The sequence below is a fragment of the Dunckerocampus dactyliophorus genome, chromosome 2, assembly GCF_027744805.1.
Source record: "Dunckerocampus dactyliophorus isolate RoL2022-P2 chromosome 2, RoL_Ddac_1.1, whole genome shotgun sequence".
NCBI lineage: Eukaryota > Metazoa > Chordata > Actinopteri > Syngnathiformes > Syngnathidae > Dunckerocampus > Dunckerocampus dactyliophorus.
Genome location: NC_072820.1, coordinates 6,665,223 through 6,687,434, shown reverse-complemented (window position 1 = coordinate 6,687,434; position 22,212 = coordinate 6,665,223). Strand labels below are relative to the sequence as shown.

Below are 22,212 nucleotides of genomic sequence, written 5' to 3'. Positions count from 1 at the left end.
CTCCCTAGCGGCCCGCCTTCTCTGCGGCCCGGGATCTGGGTTGTGGGCCTGGGACGCCAGGGTCCCCTACCCCTCTGCGCCCTGCGTGGGGTGTCACAACGCGGTTTCCAGGTGTTGGGGGAACGACCACGGGGTTGGTGTGTGTGCGCGCGCTTTATTTATTTATTTTTACTTATTTATTTACTTATTTTTATTTGCTTATTTTTTTAATTGGGGTCCTGTGTTGGGGGCCGGGTGTGGGTGACTGGCGCACGTGGTCGTGGGCGGGCTTCTTTTCTGTTGGCGAGGGCTGCTCTGGGGGGGGTGGCTGATGTGTAGCCCCCGGTGTCCGTCTGCCCTTTTGGGGTGTGGTCTCTCGCCGATGTCCGAGGCTGGTTGTCCTCCGGCCTGCTGGCGCCCTGTTTCTGATCAGGTCTACCCGGGGTGGCTCTGTCGGGTGGGTTTTGGGGGACCGGTCTTGGTGGTGCCTCTCTGGTGATCGGGGCTCGCACTGGCTGTGTGGGGTGGGGCATACTTGGCGGTGGGAGGCAATCCCTCACCTTTCACACATTCTCTGTGACAATTACACATACACACTTATGCACGTATATATACATGCAGACATGCACCTGTACACACATACATATACACACTCACAGTACATACATACTTCCCCATATAACTCACTGAGTTAATAGTCATTACCACTGTTACCACTAATAGGTATGACTGTTTCGATACATTATTATCACTGTGGCTGTTGATATTATTTTATTTCCATTATGGTCTTTGTGACCGTTATAGACATTTGCTGATGTCGTCCTGTTGTGTGTTTCTGTTGCTTTGTTATTGTTGTTGCAAATGTTGTTGCTGGTGTTATCGCTCTCTGTATTGTCCCCGCACTCCCCCTCTGTTTTCTTTTCTCTTCTTCTCTGTCCCCTCCTGCTCCAAATTTGCATCACAGTAAACATCAAATAAAGTCAAACAAAATCGATGGAACAGGAGTAGAGTCTCTCACACTTTTCCCTGGCAGAGCAAATCTGTTTAGCATGCAAGGGCATCAAGATCACGATTACTATCTGCCCCAATGGTTGGACAGGACAAAAAAAAGAAATAATTTTTTTCTCCATAACCCCCAGACATGCTGAAAAATGGCACTACTTTTCCTGTTTCATCTATTTGCACTTTCATTAGTTGCTTTTTTCACAAGAGCAGAACTGAAAACATTGTTCAGCAGCTTACTAACTGAAAAATGCCGCATTGTAGAAAACAAATCAAACTCGAGTGAATTAATTTCACTATATCTAAGTGCATGTTTAATGTGCTGAAACGACTGCTAATGCGTCACAGCACATGAAGGCAAAGGGACATTTGCAATTTACTTTCCAAAACATCTTTTCTTCAATGCTTTCTTCAACAGTTCATCCAATCATTATCTTTACTCCAGTGTTAAATGGAATTACAGAAGCCAATACCTCTCACATTCACAACCTGTCAAGTTACACCACATTTTCATGTTGTACAGACTTTTTGAGAACAATGAAACCACAGCACTAGAGTGCACATGAAATAAAGGAAGCAATTACACAGTAAATCACTCGCAGAACCATTAAAACAACACAAATAAGTATGCTAGACTGCGGAGCTTTTGAAATGATGCCAAGCGCCACAAGTCACAGCCACGTAAACAGACTTGTGCTTTGTGTCAACGTTGTTTACATCAAATATGGTGCACTTGAATCTGTCACCACATCCCCACGAACTGCCCTTTCTTTATAACATGGGATGAAGTCACATGTCATTCCTGACTTGTGATTACTTTGGCACATTGCATGTTAGCGAGCTGGCCAGCTTTCATGTTTAGGCGCATTAACACAGCTGCCATGTCGGATCTTCTCACATCATCTTCCTGGACTAGTCTCGGCTTCTTGCACCATTTCTCATCTGCCGGCTAAGGTTGATTCAGCACATGTTTGGGGCATAAGTGATCAAACTTGAGTACATCTATCGTAAAGCTCAGCAGGCATCCGAGGCGAGAAGAGGAAGTGCACGAGGGAAGGGGGGCAGGAAGAATGAGTCAAATGAGAGATGACAGAGAATTCAAATAGAGAGGAAAAGGCGAGATGCTGTGAGAACACAGTGCAGACGAGAGCAGAAGGGGAGGGGGGTGTTGGATGGTGGAGAGGAAACTGGGGATGTCAGACAAGGAAATCAGGATATAGAGAGCATGAAAGAAGCAAAATAGTGGGGAGAGAAGAAAGAAACTGGGGGGCTGGAACTTTTCAATTACAGCACTCGCAGACAACAAAGACCCAGATTCCAAGAGACTATAACAGTCTGCTGCCCAGAGGGAGAAGCTCATTTATCCTCGTTCATTTCTTCTATCTTTTCTCTACACAATTTACAAGTTGGAATATTCAATGCGTTCCTTTTGTTGCACAAGCAAATGCAGGCTTTCCTATCATTACAGTTGTCCTGACTGCCAGAACTAGATACCAGGGGAAGCAAATCTTGTTAATCTAAAAATGGGGGGAAAAAAATTTCCCGCTTTCACTTCCTGCATATTGTTTGTGAGCTAAGTGAGACGGGAATTATTGCAATTTAGACTTGGAAGATGTGACCTCTTCATATTGAATTGACTGCCCTAATCGGTGATGAGGGCAAAAAAAAAAAAACCTTCTCTGTCTTCCTGAGGGGTTCCTGCCAAATAACATTAACACAATAGCGGATCGATTGAAGCAGACTATTGATTGAACCTTGTCATGGATAACAGAAGCGCTTCTTGCAGCCCATTTAACACCATTTTTCAGTGTGAAAGACATGCATAATGACAAGAACCAGACAAAGGATTCTGCTGGCAAACATCAAATATAAATCGAGCTGATGTTGGACAACTGCTCTCAAAATCACCTTATCTAGTGTTCTAGAAACCAAACACAAGAGACTAATTAGAGATTCATCTGCTGTACACGTCAGTCTAGTCACACACACACAAACAGGGTCATAACAAGCTATATGGCCTCTGAGATAGGGACCGCTGTAATTTATCTCCCCCTCGGACTGATGTTTGGATCATTGGTGCATGTGAATAGACTGACGGATGTTTACATAATTCTGTAGATGTAGGTGAATAGACAAACTGGTCATTACCCTGCGTATGTGAGTGTACACATGGATTTCTACATTATTTGTGCAAACAGAGAGCCTGACCTACAGTACATTATATGCATATGTGTATATACACATGGATTTTTACATTGTGTGTGAATTGAAAAACTGATGTCTGCATTGCATGTGTATTAGAATGGACAGGCTGGCATTGTTGACCTGACAGAAGCATGGGGATGGTCCAGCTGAAGATTACCATATGTACAGTGGATGTGAATGGACAGACTGATGTTTCTGTTATATACTATGTACATGAAAGGAGAGACTAATGACTACCATATGTGTATATGCGTACACACACACAGATTTTTACATCATGTGTATGATTTGGCATATTGCTGTTAACATTATGTGTGTTTGTGAACGGACAAACTGATGTTTACATTGCAAGCGTGTGTGACGGACAGACTGACATTGTTGACATTACAGAAGCATGCGAATGGCCTAACTAATGATTACCACATGTATGTGAATGTGTGTGAATGGACAGACTGATCTTTACATTATACGTGTACGTGAAAGGAGAGACTGATGGTTAACCATGTGTGTATAAGTAAATGTACACAGATTTTTACATAATGTGTGTGTATTGACAGATTGATGTAAACATTAAGTGTGTGAAGGAGAGACTCTGTGTAACAGACTGATGTTTACATTGTAGTTGAATGTGGCGGATGAATTTTCGGCGTGTGAGAAATGTGGTCGGCCATGACATTGTTACGCACAGTTAAAGTAGTGTCAAGGCAGCATTTTTTGCGTCTCTCTTTTGTGTCTTTTAGCATTAGTATTCTCATCACGCAGACGGCTTCATTAGGCCAGGGCCACACAAAAACGGATATTTTCAAAAACGCACGTTTCCCCCACAAAAAAAAAATCATCCAGACGAGTGGAGTTTACAAAAACTGTCATTCATGCGCATTTTGGCCAATCAGAAGCCTGAAAAAGCTACTACAGCTGACTTCTTTGTGCATTATAACGCCTTTGTTCATCAATATTGTGAGATGTACATTATCTTTAATAGCAACACACACAGGAAACAGACGCAGGAAACATGAATGGTTTTTTTATTCACCCAAACTACACCGACGTAACACTAGATATGTTTGTTGTCCGCTAATGATAGCAATTTAGCTCATTTTAGCTACTAACGTTAGCTATCATTGAACGTATAGCCAATCATAACAACAGCATGACTACAAATTGTTGGTCAAGATCATTTACTCCCATTTTATGAAGTTTAATTTGTAATTGTGAAAAATATATGAATTTATGTGTCCAATCCGTTCTTTTATAACACTATTGGTAACACCTAGCCGGTTTGGTTGGAAAAAATACTATTTTGAGCCTGTTTCAATCGGTTCCTTTTATATAGGGTTCATAAACACGTGGTAATGTCACACATTTCTTATGACACAAACCAGAAAGCTCCGTTTTACCCAACTTTCATAATAACACTGGGTATGGCGGTGGTGGTGGGAGAAAGGAACCGCAAAGAAGTCTCAACCCGACCCAAACCAAGAGTCCTACTATGTCACAGTGCACTCCAAAATCCTAGAGAAAATCCTAGAGAGGAAGTAGTTCTAGGTGCAAATGGGAGACTACCTCCAAAATTATTCATATACAGTTGAACGGTGGTTAGCGTCTTTATTCATTCCAGAATTGTTGACTTTACGGGCGCCAACCAAACTGACTTTTCCCATAGGAAATAATGTAAATCCAATTAAAAGGATAGTTTGGATTTTTTTACATGAAGTTGTATGACATCCCCATCAGCAGTGTAGCCCATCAATAGTGACTTTCCCCACACTTGGTCCCGTGAGTCCTATTCTGGTAGGATTTCGTTGATGGGAAACGTAGTTCCGGTTAGTTATTGGGGTTACTTAAGTAAAGAGTTTGGCTTTTCAAAATAATATGCGTTCGAAAGAGTAATACATTAACATGCCTCCCCAAAAAATCAGACCTCACTGCTTTACTTTCTCTGACGTCGTATTAATGCGCGCTATTGGCTGCCCACTGTTATGTATGTGATCGAGATGCGACACTTGTGTCTTCATCCCCGTAAACAAGATGGCTGCGATGCTCGCGGCGGATACATCTTCATCATATACACAACAATGGACAGCGGCTAGCATGCAGTAATACGACGTCAGACAAATGAAAGCCGAGCGATTTGTGAGGCCTGATTCTTTCAGAGCAGGCATTTTTGGCATTCAAATGTATTACTCTTTCGAACGCATATTGTTTTGAGGAGCCAAATTCTTTACTTGAGGAGCCCAAGCAACTAACCGGAACTACGTTTCTCATCAACAAAATCCAACCAGAATAGGACTCACGGGACCCAGTGTGGGGAAAGTCACTATTGATGGGCTACACTGCTGATGGGGATGCCATACAACTTTATGTCAAAAAATCCGGATTATTTCTTGAATCTGTTCCAGACAGCCAAAAATGTTAATGCCAATCAGCTTTAAGAAGCTTTAAATGTAGCTTTAAATGCAGAAAACAATTTGAAATGCATTTAAATCCTTCTAAATGATGAATGAGGGGGATAAATTAATATTTAAGGTTACTTTTACCTTCATTGAAGATGTGATTCTTGACGTGACTGTTCCCAAAGACATGATATGGCAGCGAGACCCCACATAGACATCACCTTCTTGGTTTGCCGAGTTATTTCTTGAATTCAATAGTGTTTCTCACCTCAGTAACCCAAAATGGATCCAGTGCCATCATTTTGATAAAGAAGGTAAAAAACACAATTGAATTCAAGATATAACTCGTGACAAAACAGGAAGATGATGTCCTTGTGGTGTCTCGCTGCCACATTCTTTCTTTGAGAACACTCAGGTCAACAACTGTATCTTCATTGAAGGTAAAAGTAAGCTTAAATGTCCCTTTATCACTTTCATTCGTCATATATGTGTATTTACAGTTGGTTTATGCATGTAAAACGATAAAAACGTCTTTTGTGTTAACATTTTTGTTGACATTATAGACGGGCGACGTAGCCGACTTACGGTCCCAGTTGCCATTTGTTAGCAAGCTGAAGATGCTAACAGGACGTTTTGTGGTTAAAGAAATACATTAAGAACACAGTTGGACTATGCAGTGTAGTGCCATATTGTACGCTACCTCTGAAATGTACGCAAACCGAGGCAAAAGTTTGTAATTTTTAAATTTTTTACATTAACTGAAAAACACGCTAACCGAGGTTCCACTGTATACGTTGAAAACGGGGCGCCACAAAAGGTCCTGACGGTGTAATACTTTGGTCCTCATTGTGTACGTTCAGGCACATCTATCATAACTTGCGAGCGTATGGCAGCTAACTTTTACGACAACATCTCTAAGCTCACATGCTTGAAAGATTTGTCAAGCGATGTTGCTGCAAGGAAGGTGAAAAATATTTGCATGAGCACCTGCTCCTACATCTGCCTGACTCATCACCGACTTCAGGAAGATAAAGAAAATAAGAGCCGCTTTTAGCAGTTACACTTTTTAAAGAAAGTTTAATATTAGCTTTTGAAAAGGTCGCCGTTTATGACAGAAACTTGCCTTTTTCTTTGACGATGGACACATAATTTCTTTCTAAATTATTGCGCTTGGAGGTGCCAAACCGAGCGTGCTGGTGAACTTGACCGCGTCGAGAAACCTGTTCCCTGATAATGACCTGTAATTACTCTCACCAGTAAATCCAGCAATGTGCATGTCATCCTCACATGAAGCGTCTTTAGTCATGCAAGCCCCCGGCTGTAAAGCTGTGGCACAGGACAATAAAATGAAAAAAATAGGGACGATAATTACCCTATTATCAGACTGATTTTCGTACATTTATGTGCCCGTGGAACACCCTGTAATACCAAATAATGAGGATGAATCATGTGAAGGTGGTATTGACTGATAGAAGCAATCCTGATGCTTATCACCATGCTGTCCCTAGAACTGCAATCCACTCAGACTGTACACATCACCCTCTCCCTCTCTGGCTTAAGGAAGGGAGAGGCAGTGTTGGAAGGAGTGGGGGCGTGGGGGGTGCAGGGAGAAAAAGCTCTCTGTGTTGAAGCAGCCGCTCATTCACCAAGCAGCTCACACAGCAGAGGGAGGAAGAGGAGGAGGAGAACAGCTGGTGCGGCAGGGTGCACGCAGCGTTTTGCATGAAAATAGGAAGGGGAAAAAAAGACAACAGCTTTAACAACAGCAGTCATACAATATGAGACTTGTGTGTGGGGATGAAGACATTTGCTGTTTGGACCTCCGGAATGAACTGTGTGCTTGACAAGTGGAGGAATGCACGGATGCTGGGGGTCCGCATCCCTGTGAGAAAGTTGAGCTAGAGTGGAGATCAAGTTGAAAGAAAGAAATTTCGATTTGTTTGTTCGGTCAGTGAACAGGAAGCTTTCATTCACAAGTCTTGCAAGACTGGAAGACTAATTATTTCCAAGAGGGCATCATTTGGTCATAATTGCAAAGTCAGGTGAGTACAATGCAACACTTGAATGGATCTTTATTTATGTATTTGTCTTATTTTGAATTACATTTTTGTCATTTTTATCATTTGTAATTTTGTTCATTTAACTCATTTTAATATGCACAATTCCCAGTTAACTAGTTTTTCCATCCTTGCAGTCCAGAGAGAATGAGGTGTCGTTGGGTGAAGCATGAGCTCTCAGAGAATCAGTCATAAGCGGCTGTCTCTGCTATGGATAAGTGCGGCTCTTGGCCTCTGGCTCTGCTGCTGCAGGACGTCAAGGGCCGCCGCCGCCGGAGACGCAGCCGTTGGAGTCGCTGGACCGGGTGACGGCGCCCTCGGCGGCTCGCTCGCCTGGCTTCTTTCGGATAAAGGACCCTTCCATCAGTCCTTGGAGTTCACAGAGGCTGCAGAGAGAAACCAGCAGGGCTTTAGCACCAGATACAAGATCTACAGGTGAGAAAGGTTTGTGTATGCTGTATGTTGTCTATGTGGAGTGTGGAGGATATGCAATGTATACATTTTGGGGGAGGGCAGTGTGTGTGCATGTGATTTCTCATTTCACCTAACATGGCACTAAAAAGTAGAGTGGAATTAATCAGCGAAGGCAGCTGCTGTCGAGATGTGCTGAAAACCTGCCCACTCTCAGGATTGCCCTCCCAGGTATCACACCTGCCAAGACTCAGAAATGTGAAATTCAGCCAGCCTGTCTTTACATATTCCGCCTGAAAAGAACAGGAATAAACCTAATCGTGGGAAATTCACCTTTTCCCCCCTCATTCTTCATGCTGCAGTCACTGCAAACACAATTCATGGACCTGCATTCAGAAATAGATGTCAGTTCAATTCCTAACTCCAAGTATTCCACAGCAATGCTTAAGAAGTTTCCTCTCTTCCATCATTCTTTGTCCTTACTGAGCCTCCTGCTTTTTGAGGGTTCATTCCTTTTTGATGAGTCCAAATTTAGCATTACCAAAATGACTCTTGAATCTCGCTTCTCTAGATCTTTTCAAAATATCTTCCCTAAATAGCATTGAGACTGGAATTGACTTGAAACAGAAATAAATCTAAAGGCTACTGTAGGTACATGCATGTTGCCCAACTGTAAAAGTCAAAAGAAAACTTCAGTTCGAATTTCGTGGCTTAACTCTATCATGGTTTTTCAAATATTAATACATAAATCATGCTGTTTCATGGTTGAATGTGGCATATTATTCGACAGAGAATGTGCATATTTAGTTAAATCTTACCTTTTTTGGCCTAAATTAAGCATTTTCAAGGGTAAAAATGGCTAAATGAACTAAAATACAAATATAAGGCATTCAGAAGATGCATTCAAATACGTGATGCTATGTACTATTCTACACTGGTCACTAGGTGTCAGTAATGTTCCTGTGATGTTTGGTGAGGCACACAAACATCAGATGAGCTCACCGCATCAACAGACCTTTATTGCAGGTTTGAATTATCTCACAACAAGCACAATAATAATAACTTAATAATCACCGTATTAACATGTTATTAATAGGGCTATTGTTGCGGCTGTAATCCACACCAAACTAAAACTCAACTCTGAACCCCCGACATCAGTTCCTGTACTCCACATGTACGGAACACATTCACTGCAACATACACAAGCATGAGTCCTATTTATGTCTTAACATTTATGTCTTATTATGTCTATAATTACTATACTATATTACCTAGTATCGGTAATATGAGCATAAAGGTGACTATAGGGGTGTTATTTCATGTCTAGAGGGTTCTAATAATGTTAAAAACCGTATTTAGAAGGTCGTAAACAGGTTTTCTATGCTCTAAGTACAAAACATTCTATTTATTAATAAGGAAACCTGCTTCGCAGAAATTCAGTTATCACCATCGGGTCTGAAACCATTAACGGCAATAAACAAGAGATTACTGTACCTGTAAGGATACCAACCTAAGAAGGTCCAGGGCCACTCTCCTCACATTAAGGAGAACCAACACGAGCAAGGACTCAGCAAGGAAAACTCTCTTCTAATGAAGAAATCTTGAGCACAACCAATTCTGGACTGGGTTGTGATGCAGATACAGAGGAGAGGGACAGAGGGATTGTGGCGAGGGACGAGAAAAACAATGTGGACAAGAATAGATATATCAAAATAACGGCTCAATGTGGCTGCGATAATTTTGCATTTGTCAGTTCCACACTGGAGGAAACACATCTTTCCAAATTCTGTTATTAATCTATGATACTGTAGTACTGCTTTGTTTCACGTTTGACTTTTAAAGCTGAGTAACTTACTTGTAGCTTTTGACCCTGAAAAAGGTACCACAGAGTTTGTATCATCGACTATTTTATACCCCGAGGGACAAAAATGGATTCCTACAGTAATCCCTTTTTGAAACTACCTCGGGGCTAATATTGCTCTGCTACCTTGCCGACCTCTGTGATAGACAATTTACTAAGCCCTACATGTTGTGGCTGCCAGTCATGCAGTAGCATATGATTATGTTGTCGACTTGCTCCTTGGATTTCACTTTTCCTCTCTTCACTGTGTTGGTTTCATCGCAATTGATTGCTCACAATGCATGTAATGATATGTCATATTCAGGATGGAGTACATTCCTACAGCAGACATTCCTGTGCTTGCCATATGTGCCTGCTGATGGAGTAGCTGTCGGCTAAAACCACGGGCTGGATCTGTGACGCCCATCTGTCCATCAGAGGCGGACACTCAGTCTGTCCACTTGGTATGATGATTGGCCGTAATGACACACTCCACATTGTCCCGGTTCCCCAATTATTTCTCTGCTGAGCGGCTTCTCTCGTGGCAGTGATTGCCTCCCAGAAGGAAGGCGAGGGAGGTGCACAGAGCAAGCAGCAAGCGGCACTGTGGGACTGGAAGACATTACGTGATTTCACTCCCTGACATTTGTATCCAAGGACCTCATGATTGGTGAGACTTGGGTGGTTGCGGCATTACCATCAGTTCCACACACGCTACAATATGTACACATGTGACAAAGGTGTAGTGAAAACAGCACAGACAGCAGAAAGACTGTGCACTGGGTTGCTTGCATCCCATGGAGTATCACTACAGTGAAGTCCAATAAGGCTTGTTCAATAACTCTATAGCTCTAGTGAAACCTGGTGTTATTGTTTCTGTGCTTTTTTAAAAAAGCTGCACGTAGGAACTGCACAAACAACTGAAAACACCGTGATTTGCATGCCAGATGACTACCACGTTCTTTACTTGTCGTCGCTTCCTTATCTAAAAGTGTATTTTTAATACTCAACTAAGTAGTGTGTCTATGCAGGTCACGGTACATGTACACTTTGCAAGCTTGAGCAGCACAAATGCAACAACAGCCCTGTGTCTGGCCAATCACGTCATCCATTTTTCAGGTTTTTATCGTTTATTGTCTACGTGATGCGGACACTGCATCGGTCCGTTGTGGTGAAGAGGGAGCTGAGCTGAAAGGCAAAGCTCTCAGTTTACTAGTCGATCTGTGTTCCTTCCGTCACATATGGTCATGAGCTTTTTTAGTAGTGACCGAAAGAACAAGATCGCAGGTACAAGCGGCTGAACTGAGTTTCCTCAGTAGGGGGGCTGAAATCTCCCTTGGAAATAAGGTGAGAAGCACTGTCATCCACGAGAAACTTGGAGTAGAACCACTGCTCCTCCACATTGCAAGGAGCCAGATGAGGTGGCTCGGGCATCTGGTCAGGATGCCTCCTGGACGCCTCTCTGTGGAGGTGTTCAGGGCATGTCCGACCGGTAGGTCCCAGGGAGACTCCCCTGCTGAGGCTGCTGCCTCCGTGACTCGACACTCTGATAAGTGGAAGAAGATGGATGGATGAACAATCATTTTCCAATACTTCCATTTAGAGAGCCATTTTGAACAGTTTAAATGTTGCAATTATAGCCAGGACTTTTATTTATCTAAACCGCAAACAAGACAAGGCGTTTAGTGGAAGCAGGCCATAATTGAATGTAAATCCAATGAACCCATTCCCGACACCCAAATATGTTCACACAAAAAACTTTTGTATAGTTTTACAGGCAGAAAACATTTCGAAATGCATATAAATGATGAATGAAAGCGATAAATTAACATTTTACGTCACTTTTACCTTCACTGAAGACGTGATTGTTGACAAAGACGGGCAACATGGCAGCGAGATCCCCTCGGACACCACCTTTGCGATTAGTTATTATTTTGTTATTTCTTGAATTCAACAGTGTTTCTCACCTGCTTTATCAAAATGCTGGCACTTGCGACGTTCTTTGGCTCCATTGTGGGTTATTTTGCAGCCCTGGTCAAAAGAAAAAAAGAGTCTTGTGGCGTAAATGTTAGTTACCAAAGAACTACAGAGTCAGCCTCTGATGACATTATCGCCGGGCGACGGAGCTGACTTCCGGTTCCTGTTTTCATGTATTAGCATGCTAATAGGCTGCTAGCAAGGATGTTTTGTGATAAAAATACATGAAGAACACAGCAGGACTCAATGAGTGCATTAATAACGAGACAGGATGCTCGGTATATTGTATATATGCTAACAGAAAAATGTACCCAAACAAGGCAAAATGTTGGAGTCAATTTTCAACCTTCAACCAGGGAGTACCCTAACCGAGGTTCCGCTGTACCACAAGATTCAACGTAATAAAGGGTAAAAATACAACATTTAATACTTCAAATACAGTCACTGCCATCTTGTGGAGTTGACTTTTTAAAAAAGAACTACAGGAGGTTGTCTATAGCCACAGCTGTAATGCAATTTTTTTTTTGTTTGAGAGAGACTGTGGCATTTCTTTGCCTGTTTAGACAACGCACCCAGCGACAACAGGAGAATTGCATAGAGGCGTTAATTCAGGGGTGTCCAAACTTTTTCCAGTAGGGGCCACATACTGAAAAATGAATGGATGCAAGGGCCACTTTGACATTTTGTAAAGCAACACATATTGATATGCCAAGAAGTTGTATTTAAAAAATGCATCTCAGGTGTGTGATACAGCAGGTGGAAAAGTGTATTGTTAGTATTAGTATGTACTGTTTTTTTATTTTCTAAATATTTCAGCTTTCTTCTTAAATCTTTGTCAATTCTCTTTTTGTAATATTATGACTTTATTCAAATCATATTTTGACTTTATTAACATATTAGAACTTTTTCTCCAAAAAAATTACAACTTTATTTTGTTTTGTTTGTTTCTCATAATATTATGTCCTTTGAAAAACATATATTTTCTATATTTCAACCCTTTGTAACTAAAATGACGTACTTTTTCCACATAATATTACAATTTTATTTTTGTCAAATTGAGACATTTTTATTGTTAAAATACAACTTCTTTCTCTTAATATTTTGACTTTATTCTGGCAAAATTACAGCTGTACAGCTATAAAGTTTCATGTTCTCATAATTATGACTTTATTCCCATAATATTTTGACTCTATTCTCGTAATATTATAACTTTTTCCGCAACTTAATTTTCCAAAAATTACAACTTTATTTGTTGTTTCTTTTGTTTGACATAATATTACAACTTTTTTTTTAACAGCTAAAGGTTTTCCTCATAATACGTTATTGTTATAAAATTCTGACTTTTTCTTGATAGATTACAATTTTTTTCTCTTAATATTTTGACTTTATTCTTTTTTACTGCTTTTTACTGCAGATTTTTCCATTGATGTTGTTAAATTATATTTCTAGAATGTGCCACGGGCCAATAAATTTGGGCCGCACTTTGGACACACCAAATGAAGCATTTATATGTTATTCAGTTTGTAAAATGACGACGTTGTAATCTTAACATTTAGTTTTTAATTATACACGTTCTTGTCTAAAAGGGGCTTACGACTGGTTGTTTAATGGAAAAGTTGACCTTTAATATCTGTATTCTTCACTTTGTATCCATGAACACATGGTCAAAACATTAATGATGAGCTGCTTTATTTGTGTGGTTTGCCAATATTCTAAGGTATAGTTAGACGGTCTTGACTAGAGGTACTCTACGCTCTTCACATTTGGCCTTGCTGTAGATCTAGCGAGCCTTGGAGGTACGTGCTCAAAGATGCTTATCGAAGAAGTAAATGGGGTGCAGCTGCCTGTGCAGTACTTGTCTTTAATTGGGTTTTTGTTCATTCTGTGCAGGAACTGAACGGTGCTTGTGTACATCATTTTTGCGACTTCCATAAATGCCAAACCTGGATTCAGCAGTAAATGGGTCTTTTTCCAGTGATCTCATTTCGGCTCACACCAATTGATCGGCCTTGTTTCCCTTCCAATGACATTTTTTCAAGACATTACCATCCTCTGAGTTTTCTTTTGATGATGCTTTTACTAATTGGACTGGTGCTCTTTATCTTGTTTGAAGTAGCTTTTATATCTTTAGGCAAACAAATGGTGATCTCATGATCATCATAGTGTGGGTCTATTTGGACCGACTGATACAGCGGATCAATTTTCTGCAAAGCCTCCCCAAGTGGTCTGCAAGGCCATTAAAAAAGCTTCAGTCTAAGCAGGATTTTCTGTTAAGAGAGAAGACACACTATCAATTTGACTTTGTTTAGTTCGGATGCCACACTCCCACAATCACAGTGGTACTTAGTAATCAGCGTTCAGCTGGAAACTCGAAGCAGGGTCTAGTTTTTGATGCTGAATGATGACTGCATGCTAATTTACCTGTGTCTCCTCAATCCATGCTTGACTTGAAGAGATAAAACCCAAGAAAATCAATCATTTTGTTCAAAGGAGTTTAAAGGATTCGGTAAAAAAAAAAACAACCTTTAATTTATTGATTGAATGGTGCCTTAGAAGATTCTTAAATGACTTAATTTATTTAGCGTTCGTTTTGCTTGACGTACAGTAATGCAGGTTTTTTATTCAATATTTCATTCTATTCATTTTCCCTCTACATTACTTTGAAGCTACACAAATCAAAAGAAATAACCATACATGTGTGAATTAAATATTTCCTCTATTACACTGATTATCAAAGAGCTCAATTCAAAGATGATTTTGTGACCTAGATTAAATTTGTTCAGTGATGATTACAGACTCAAAAGACATTCTACATGCCACTAATGGAAAACTACTAATGGAAGACACATAATAGATGTCACGCAAGCTCTCACTTCTACACAAAGTTAACTTTCACTTTCTGGGGGGGGGGGGGGGGGGGGGGGGCGCGTGGTGACTGTTATATAGACTCTGTGTACAGTCGTCCCTCAAAACATCGCGGTTCGAATTTTGCGGCTTCACGCTACATTTTCCAAACATATTCATTAATAAATCATGCTGTTTTGTGTTTGAATGCATCTTTTTAGTTTTACAAAATACATATTTATGAAAAAAATATATATATTTCTTTGCCTAAATTTAGCAGTTTTATGCATAAAAATTGCTAAATGAACTAAAATACAAATACAAGGCATTAAGAAGACACATTCAAATTGTGAATGCAGTATTCTATTTTGGTCACTAGGTGGCAGTAATTGTTCAGTGAGCAAAGAACCAGACTTGATCGCCAGAACAATAGGCTTTTATTGCAGGTTTAAATTATCTCACAACAGGCACAATAATAATAAGATAATAATCATGATAATAATAATCATAATAATAACACGGGCTAATGTTGGGACCGTAACCCACGACAAGCTAAAACTCACCTCTGAAACCCCGTCGTCGCTTCCATTCCTCCACACTTCCGGAACACACTTACTTTTTTATTTATGTCTTAAATGTTTTATTTTCTCTGATTATATCTACTGTATTGGGTAATATAAATGTAAAGGTGGCTATATGGGTGTTATTTAATGTCTAGAGGGCTCCAATAATGTTAAAAATCATATTTAGAAGATTGTAAACAGATTTTCTATGACGTAACTATGAACATTTTCCGTTTATAAAGAAAGAATCCTATTTTGCGGAAATACAATTAACCGCAATAAACAAAGGATTACTGTACAGAGTTCCCTCGTTTATCGCGGGGGATATGTTCCCAAAATAACCTGCAATAAGTGAAATCCGTGAAGTAGCCGGCTATATTTTTGTACAATTATTATATTAGTTTTAAGGCTGTAAACCCCCTCACCATACACTTTTCTCCAACAGGCATTAACATTTTATCACATTTCTCTTTTGTTTAAACTCCCAAAGTTCAAATTTCGTTTGGATATAAATGATCAACTTATGAGACTGGACACAAGAAATTACTTGACTCACACGTATTCACTCGTCTGATCGTGGCTTGTCCTGGTGTCGTTAGGCTATAGCGTTTTTGTATCCTTGTTAAAACATATTCCTCCTCCTCGTCCTCCATGAACCAAAGATTCATTTACAGTATTCCAGCCCCCCTACAACTTCTGCCTTTATTCAGCATGTATGATAGGAAACGGGCAGTCCTGCACGAAGGAGATTGACTGACAATGGTCTACAGCCCATCAGAACGTAGAACACAATAGGCGGGTTCTCCCTTATCCAATTAAGGCTTTTTGTGGCTCTATATTTACGGAGACGAACTGGACACGTCTTCATGTCTCACATTAGTAACACCCTATACTGGTAGCAGTCGTAAATACAATAACAGACACATACAGCAGAGCACCGATGGTGAACCTTGATGCAGCGAGGGAACGCTGTACTTTCATTCTGGGCTCTTCTTCGATCTTCCTCATTGGTGATAGAGTACAGCGCTGTAACCATATATATTCCTCTTATTTTTTAATGCAATTTGAAAACCTTTTAAATTGTGCGATCACTGACTACTTCACCAGTAGCAGTGCGGTCCAAAGAACCAGGAAGAACGGCTAAAGAGAAGCAATAGCCTTTGCAAGTCCAGCTGTTTGTCAATAGCATTTCCCTCAATAAATGTAAACAGTGTAAATCCAGTGATACGGTGGTACGCATTAAAGTAAACAGAACCTTTAAAGTTGGAACAAACAATTCCCACAGATTACCAGTCTTGTGTTGATGACTTAAGAGCTGTCTGTGTGTATACAATCAGCGCTTAAACAGAGTGTTACTACATCCTCTGAAGCTTTATTTCGACAATATTTCACTGCAGGAAGTCATATATTGCTGCGTTGTGGCTGGAAAAATCAATTACTAAAGGAAGAAAGAGCAATATACATAAAAGTGTACAACAGTAAAATAGCATCCAAACAGATTTAATTATGCAATTTGTTCTGGCGCTACTTTTATACAAGCAGAACAAAAAGAAAGAATTGAGACATGAGATATGTTTAAGTTGTTTGCATCCACTTTCCAATGCTGCTTTTGCTGTCAGCAGAAGTAAGAAGCAAGAATTTATGAGCCCTGTTACTCATAGGGAGGCAGAGATTGTCATAGATTGTGTCCATTACTGCCGCCTTCCCTTCCTCATCCACTATCAGTTTGGGGTAAATTAAAGTTTTTATTACTTTGCAGGGTGGATTCATCTCATTAGGTTTGATCAGCAGGAAATGTGCTTTTTGTTCTTGTATGTTAGTCTTACTTATTGTTACTTTTGTTTCATCTGATTTGGACCTTTGGTTCAGCTTGATGAGATATAATAACACATTATTTTTGACTTCTTATGAGCACTGCTTGAATCTAGACGTGCCATGGCTCTAAAGTTGTCATATCCTGTGAAAAATAGTTTCTTGGAAAGTTGTGATTTCTTATTTCATGCATTTAATTTTTTAAAATAGTTGTACATACTGTAGCTGTATCCTGTTAAATACATACAATGATGTAAATGTACATACAGTAGTGTGGAAAAACTGTTTGCCCTCTTCCTGATTTAGTATTTTTTGCATGATTGTCACACTTAAATGTTTCAGATCGTCAAACAAATTTAAATATAAGTCAATGGCAACACAACTGAACACAAAATGCACTTTTTAAATGAAACTTTTTAGTATTAAAGGAGAAAAAATTGCAAACCTACATGACCCTGTGTGAAAAAGTGATTGGCCCCTAAACCTAATAAATGATTGGGCAACAACTGCAATCAAGCGTTGGAGTCTCTTACAGTGCTGTGGAGGAATTTTGGCCCACTCATCTTTTGAACCAGCATTTAAGGTCATGCCAGAGCATCTCAATAGGATTCAGGTCAGGACTTTTTCTTCAGCCATTCAGAGGTGGACTTGCTGGTGTTTTTTGGAAATTTGTCCTGCTGCAGAACCCAAGATGGTTTCAGCTTGAGGTCACAAAGAGATGGCCGGACATTCTCCTTCAGGATTATTTGGTAGACAACAGAATCCGTGGTTCCATTTATCACAACATGTCTTCCAGGTCCTGAAGCAGCAAAACAGCCCCAGACCATCACACTACCACCACCATATTTTACTGTTGGTATGATGTTCTTTTTCTGAAATGCGGTGTTACTTTTACAACAGATATAATGGGACTAGCACCTTCCAAAAAGTTCAACTTTTGTCTCATCAGAAAACAGAGTATTTTCCCAAACGTCTTGGGGATCATCAAGATGTTTTCTGCCAAAATTGAGACGGGCCTTAATGTTCTTTTTGTTCAGCAGTGGTTTTCACCTTGGAACTCTGCCATGCAGGTCGTTTTTGCCCAGTGTCTTTCTTATGATGGAGTCATGAACACTGACCTTAACTAAGGCAAGTGAGGCCTGGTTGTGGGGTCTTTTGTGACTTCTTGGATGAGTCGTCGCTGCACTCTTGCGGTAATTTTGGTTGGCTTGCCACTCCTGGAAAGGTTCACCACTGTTCCATGTTTTCACCATTTGTGGATAATGTCTCTCACTGTGGTTTGCTGGAGTCCCAAAGCCTTAGAAATGGCTTTATAAGCTTTTCCAGACTGATAGATCTCAATTAATATCAGTTAAGTTATGTTATAACAGGGGGACAATCACTTTTTCCACACAAGGCCCTGCATGTTTGGATTTTTTTTTTCCTTCAATTATAAAAAGTCTCATTTGAAAACTGCATTTTGTATTCAGTTGTGTTGTCATTGACTAATATTTAAATATGTCTGATGATCTGAAACATTGAAGTGTGACAAACTGTATGTGCATGTGATAATACTGTATATACCTCGGTTTTCAATATTAAGCCGTTCTACAGGGTCAATCGAAAACCGAAATCGTACAAAAACTGCAACATTTTTCCCATAAGAATGAATGTAAATCCATTTCCAGACACCCAAAAAAACCAAAAACACATTTTATAGAAAAAAACCCCAATAGTTTTACATGCAGAAAACAATGCAAAATACATATAAATGATGAATGAATGGATCAATTCAACATCATTTTATAGACTTTATACACTTTACTCATCACTTTAGACTCTAGTTAGCAAAGACAACCATGTATGTACATGTTTTTTTTTTGTTTTTTTTAAAGATTAAAAAGATCTTCGACCAGTCCAGGATGTAACCTGCCTGCAGCCCACAAGTCAGCTAGGATATGCTGCAGCATACACCCGTGACCCTAGTGAGGACAAGTGCCATAGAAAATGGATGGATGGATGGATGGATGGATTTTGTCTTAAAAAAATATTATTCCAAAAACAGGTCATTGAAAGAAGGGCCGTCTTATATGCAGTGTTGTCTTACGTCAGGGTGAACTTTTTAACTAACTTCAAAGACAAGATGTGTGCCAACTATCCACAAACTTCATGAAAAATGGTAGTGCAATTTCTGCTAATGAACAAACCAACAAACAGGGGTTAAACAATTTCTCTCACTTTTAATTTGCTGCGTATGGCAGAGGTAACAATTAGCTGCCTATGGCAGAGGTGATGATTTGTTCAAATTGAATTAGAAACGTGATATGTGGATGTGGAAAATAGAAGTACCAGTGTAACAGAACACCATAACTCGCTGTACCCTCTGTAACATTGCATATTGACCTCATCTAGTGACTGGGAAGTGACAAATGCCGCTAAAGGCTGCATCCAAGTCAGGAAATGTGTGTCTGTGTGTGTGTGTTCAGGGAGTTCGGTCGATGGAAGGTCAACAGCCTGGCGGTGGAGAAACGAGACAGTCTCGGTGGCAGTGGCGGCCTAGCTTTGCCCCTCGACCCGGAATTCATGCACACCATCCGCCAGCTGGGAAGGCGTCCGACCCTGCAGACCATTACTGAAAGTCTGATAAAAAAATATGGCACCCACCTCCTCCTCGCTGCCACTCTGGGAGGTACAGTAACACACACAAAACCAGTATCAGCCATTCGTCAGTATATGGAACACCACTTTTTACTGTGTCCTTTTTATCTAGCAACAAAGAATGTAATCATCCCCGAGGATCACTGTTGTTTTTTTGGCTCTGAAAAACATCAAATCTGATTAAACATATAGAAAAATTTGTCCACATGGGGGGGGGAAAACGATTGACATTCATCATTGTTATTTTCTCTTACTGAAGCTTTTTCATAAAGTGCACTTGAATAAATTGTGTATATTTTTGAATGTCTATGCTGCAAACAAATTATAGAGAATTGATGGAAATGCCAGCTGAGTAGAACTGCTATTGGCAACGTGCTGTAAGTAGCAATCCAAGACTGCACAGGCATTTACTGTATAGAAGTTCATTTGTTCATCTCATTCCAATAAATGTAATAGCTAGCCCAAAATCTTGAGTAAACATAATACCTGACCATTTTTCTGAAGTCTAATATCTGTGTTCAAATATCTATACTGTAGATCTATTTGAGGAAATACAAATACTACATTGAATCTCCTAAGCATGTTCAGTTATTATACCCTGGCCAAATTGTGAGTTAAAATTATTGGTGAATGGTAGGGGTGTCACGAGACAAGATTGGGTCCAGTACAATGACAAAATATGACTGGACAAACAAACTTTTTTATTTAACCGCATCACAAAACAATGCAGGTGTGTTTTGGAAGTTTATTGTCCCACAAATTGTCATTGAACAATATTATTGTCCACATTTTTTGGACCAAATCCACCACTTGACAACATATATTAATCAATAATGATGATATATCATAATAATGCAATATTTCCTTTATTATGTCATGTTTCATGCTGTAAAGTTGTGGAACTGGCACTTGTATTTTGTCACAGGCAATTCGTACTGTTCGTCAAACATTTTCAGCATTTCTTGAAATGCTGGCTTGTCAGCTGTATTAAAGAGCAGCATTTCTTTTGCGATGGCTTTCTGTGAACGCACACCATTTTGCGGCGTTAGTCGACCAAACGTCTCAGTGAATGCTGACTGTCGTGACGAAGACTCTGTGGATATGTTTGAGGTGGGCAACTTAGTTTTGTTGCCTTTTATATTGCTCCCACTTTTGAATACATTCGGCATACTGGCTCATTCGTTTTGGTGTTCCCACCTTGCTCAATTTTAATATTCCCACACGGGGGACGTGGCAATGCCGTCTTTCTATAGAGAGGAAAAGCCAGCACCAGTGTTTTCTTACACAAATACACAAATAGCTGGAGCTTGATATTTAGATATTTTTATGCTCTGATTAACGAATGAATGAATTTGACTGCCGAGATGGAGAATTATACTGTACAGAGGTGTGAAAAAGTGTGCGCCCCCTTCCTGATTTCTTATTTTTTTGCATGTTTGTCACACTTAAATGTTTCAGATCATCAAACTAATTTAAGTATTAGTCAATGACAACACAACTGAACACAAAATGCAGTTTTTAAATGAAAAATGTTATTATTAAATGAGAAAACAAATCCAAATCTACATAACTGAGATTAATTGAGCTCTGTCAGTCTGGACAAGGTTATAAAGCCATATCTAAAGTTTTGGGACTCCAGCAAACCTCAGTGAGAGCCATTATCCACAAATGGCAAAAACATGCAACAGTGGTGAACCTTCCCAGGAGTGACTGGCCAACCAAAATTACCCCAGGAGTGCAGCGTCGACTCATCCAAGAGGTCACAAAAGACCCCACAACAACATCCAAAGAACTGCAGGCCTCACTTGCCTCAGTTAAGGTCAGTGTTCATGACTCCATCATAAGAAAGACGCTGGGCAAAAAAGTTCCTAGGCGAAAACCACTGTTGAACAAAAACATTAATATTAAGGCTCGTCTCAATTTTGCCAGAAAACATCTTGATGATCCCCAAGGCTTTTGGGAAAATACTCTGATAAGACAAAAGGTGAACATTTTGGAAGGTGTGTGTCCCATTTCATCTGGCCACATTTCAGAAAAAGAACATCATACCAACAGTAAAATATGGTGGTGGTAGTATGATGGTCTGGGGCTGTTTTGCTGCTTCAGGGCCTGGAAGACTTGCTGTGATAAATGGAACCTTGAATTCTTCAAATCCTGAAGCAGAATGACCGGCCATCTGTTGGTGACCTCAAGCTGAAACCAACGTGGCTTCTGCAGCAGGACAATGATCCAAAACACACCAGCGAGTCCACCTCTGAATGGCTGAAGAAAAACAAAAGGCAATCACTTTTCCACACAGGGCCATGTACGTTTGGATTTTTTTTCTCCCTTAATAATAAAAAGTTTCATTTAAAAATTGTTCCGTTGTGTTGTCACTGACTAATATTTAAATTTGATGATGTGAAACATTTAAGTGACAAACATGCAAAAAAAAAAAAAGAAATCAGGAAGGGGGCAAACACTTTTTAACACCACGCTACATCCAAGCTGAA

At 40.0% G+C, this 22,212-nt stretch overlaps 1 protein-coding gene across 3 annotated transcripts in view; it reads left to right on the top strand.

Annotated features, from left to right (window-relative positions):
- The first annotated feature begins 7,221 nt into the window (after positions 1-7,221).
- Positions 7,222-22,212, top strand: part of LOC129176630 (BMP/retinoic acid-inducible neural-specific protein 3-like) — a 32,981-nt gene continuing 17,990 nt past the window's right edge. Inside the window, exons 1-3 of one of the 3 annotated variants that reach the window (XM_054766867.1) lie at positions 7,222-7,621; positions 7,774-8,071; positions 19,549-19,751. In XM_054766867.1, the coding sequence (XP_054622842.1) occupies positions 7,806-8,071; positions 19,549-19,751 (469 nt within the window). In that variant the 5' untranslated portion in view covers positions 7,222-7,621; positions 7,774-7,805. Of the gene's footprint in view, positions 7,622-7,773; positions 8,081-18,964; positions 19,048-19,548; positions 19,752-22,212 lie in introns of those variants that run through there. The other 2 variants (XM_054766868.1, XM_054766869.1) reach the window with 2 other exon arrangements.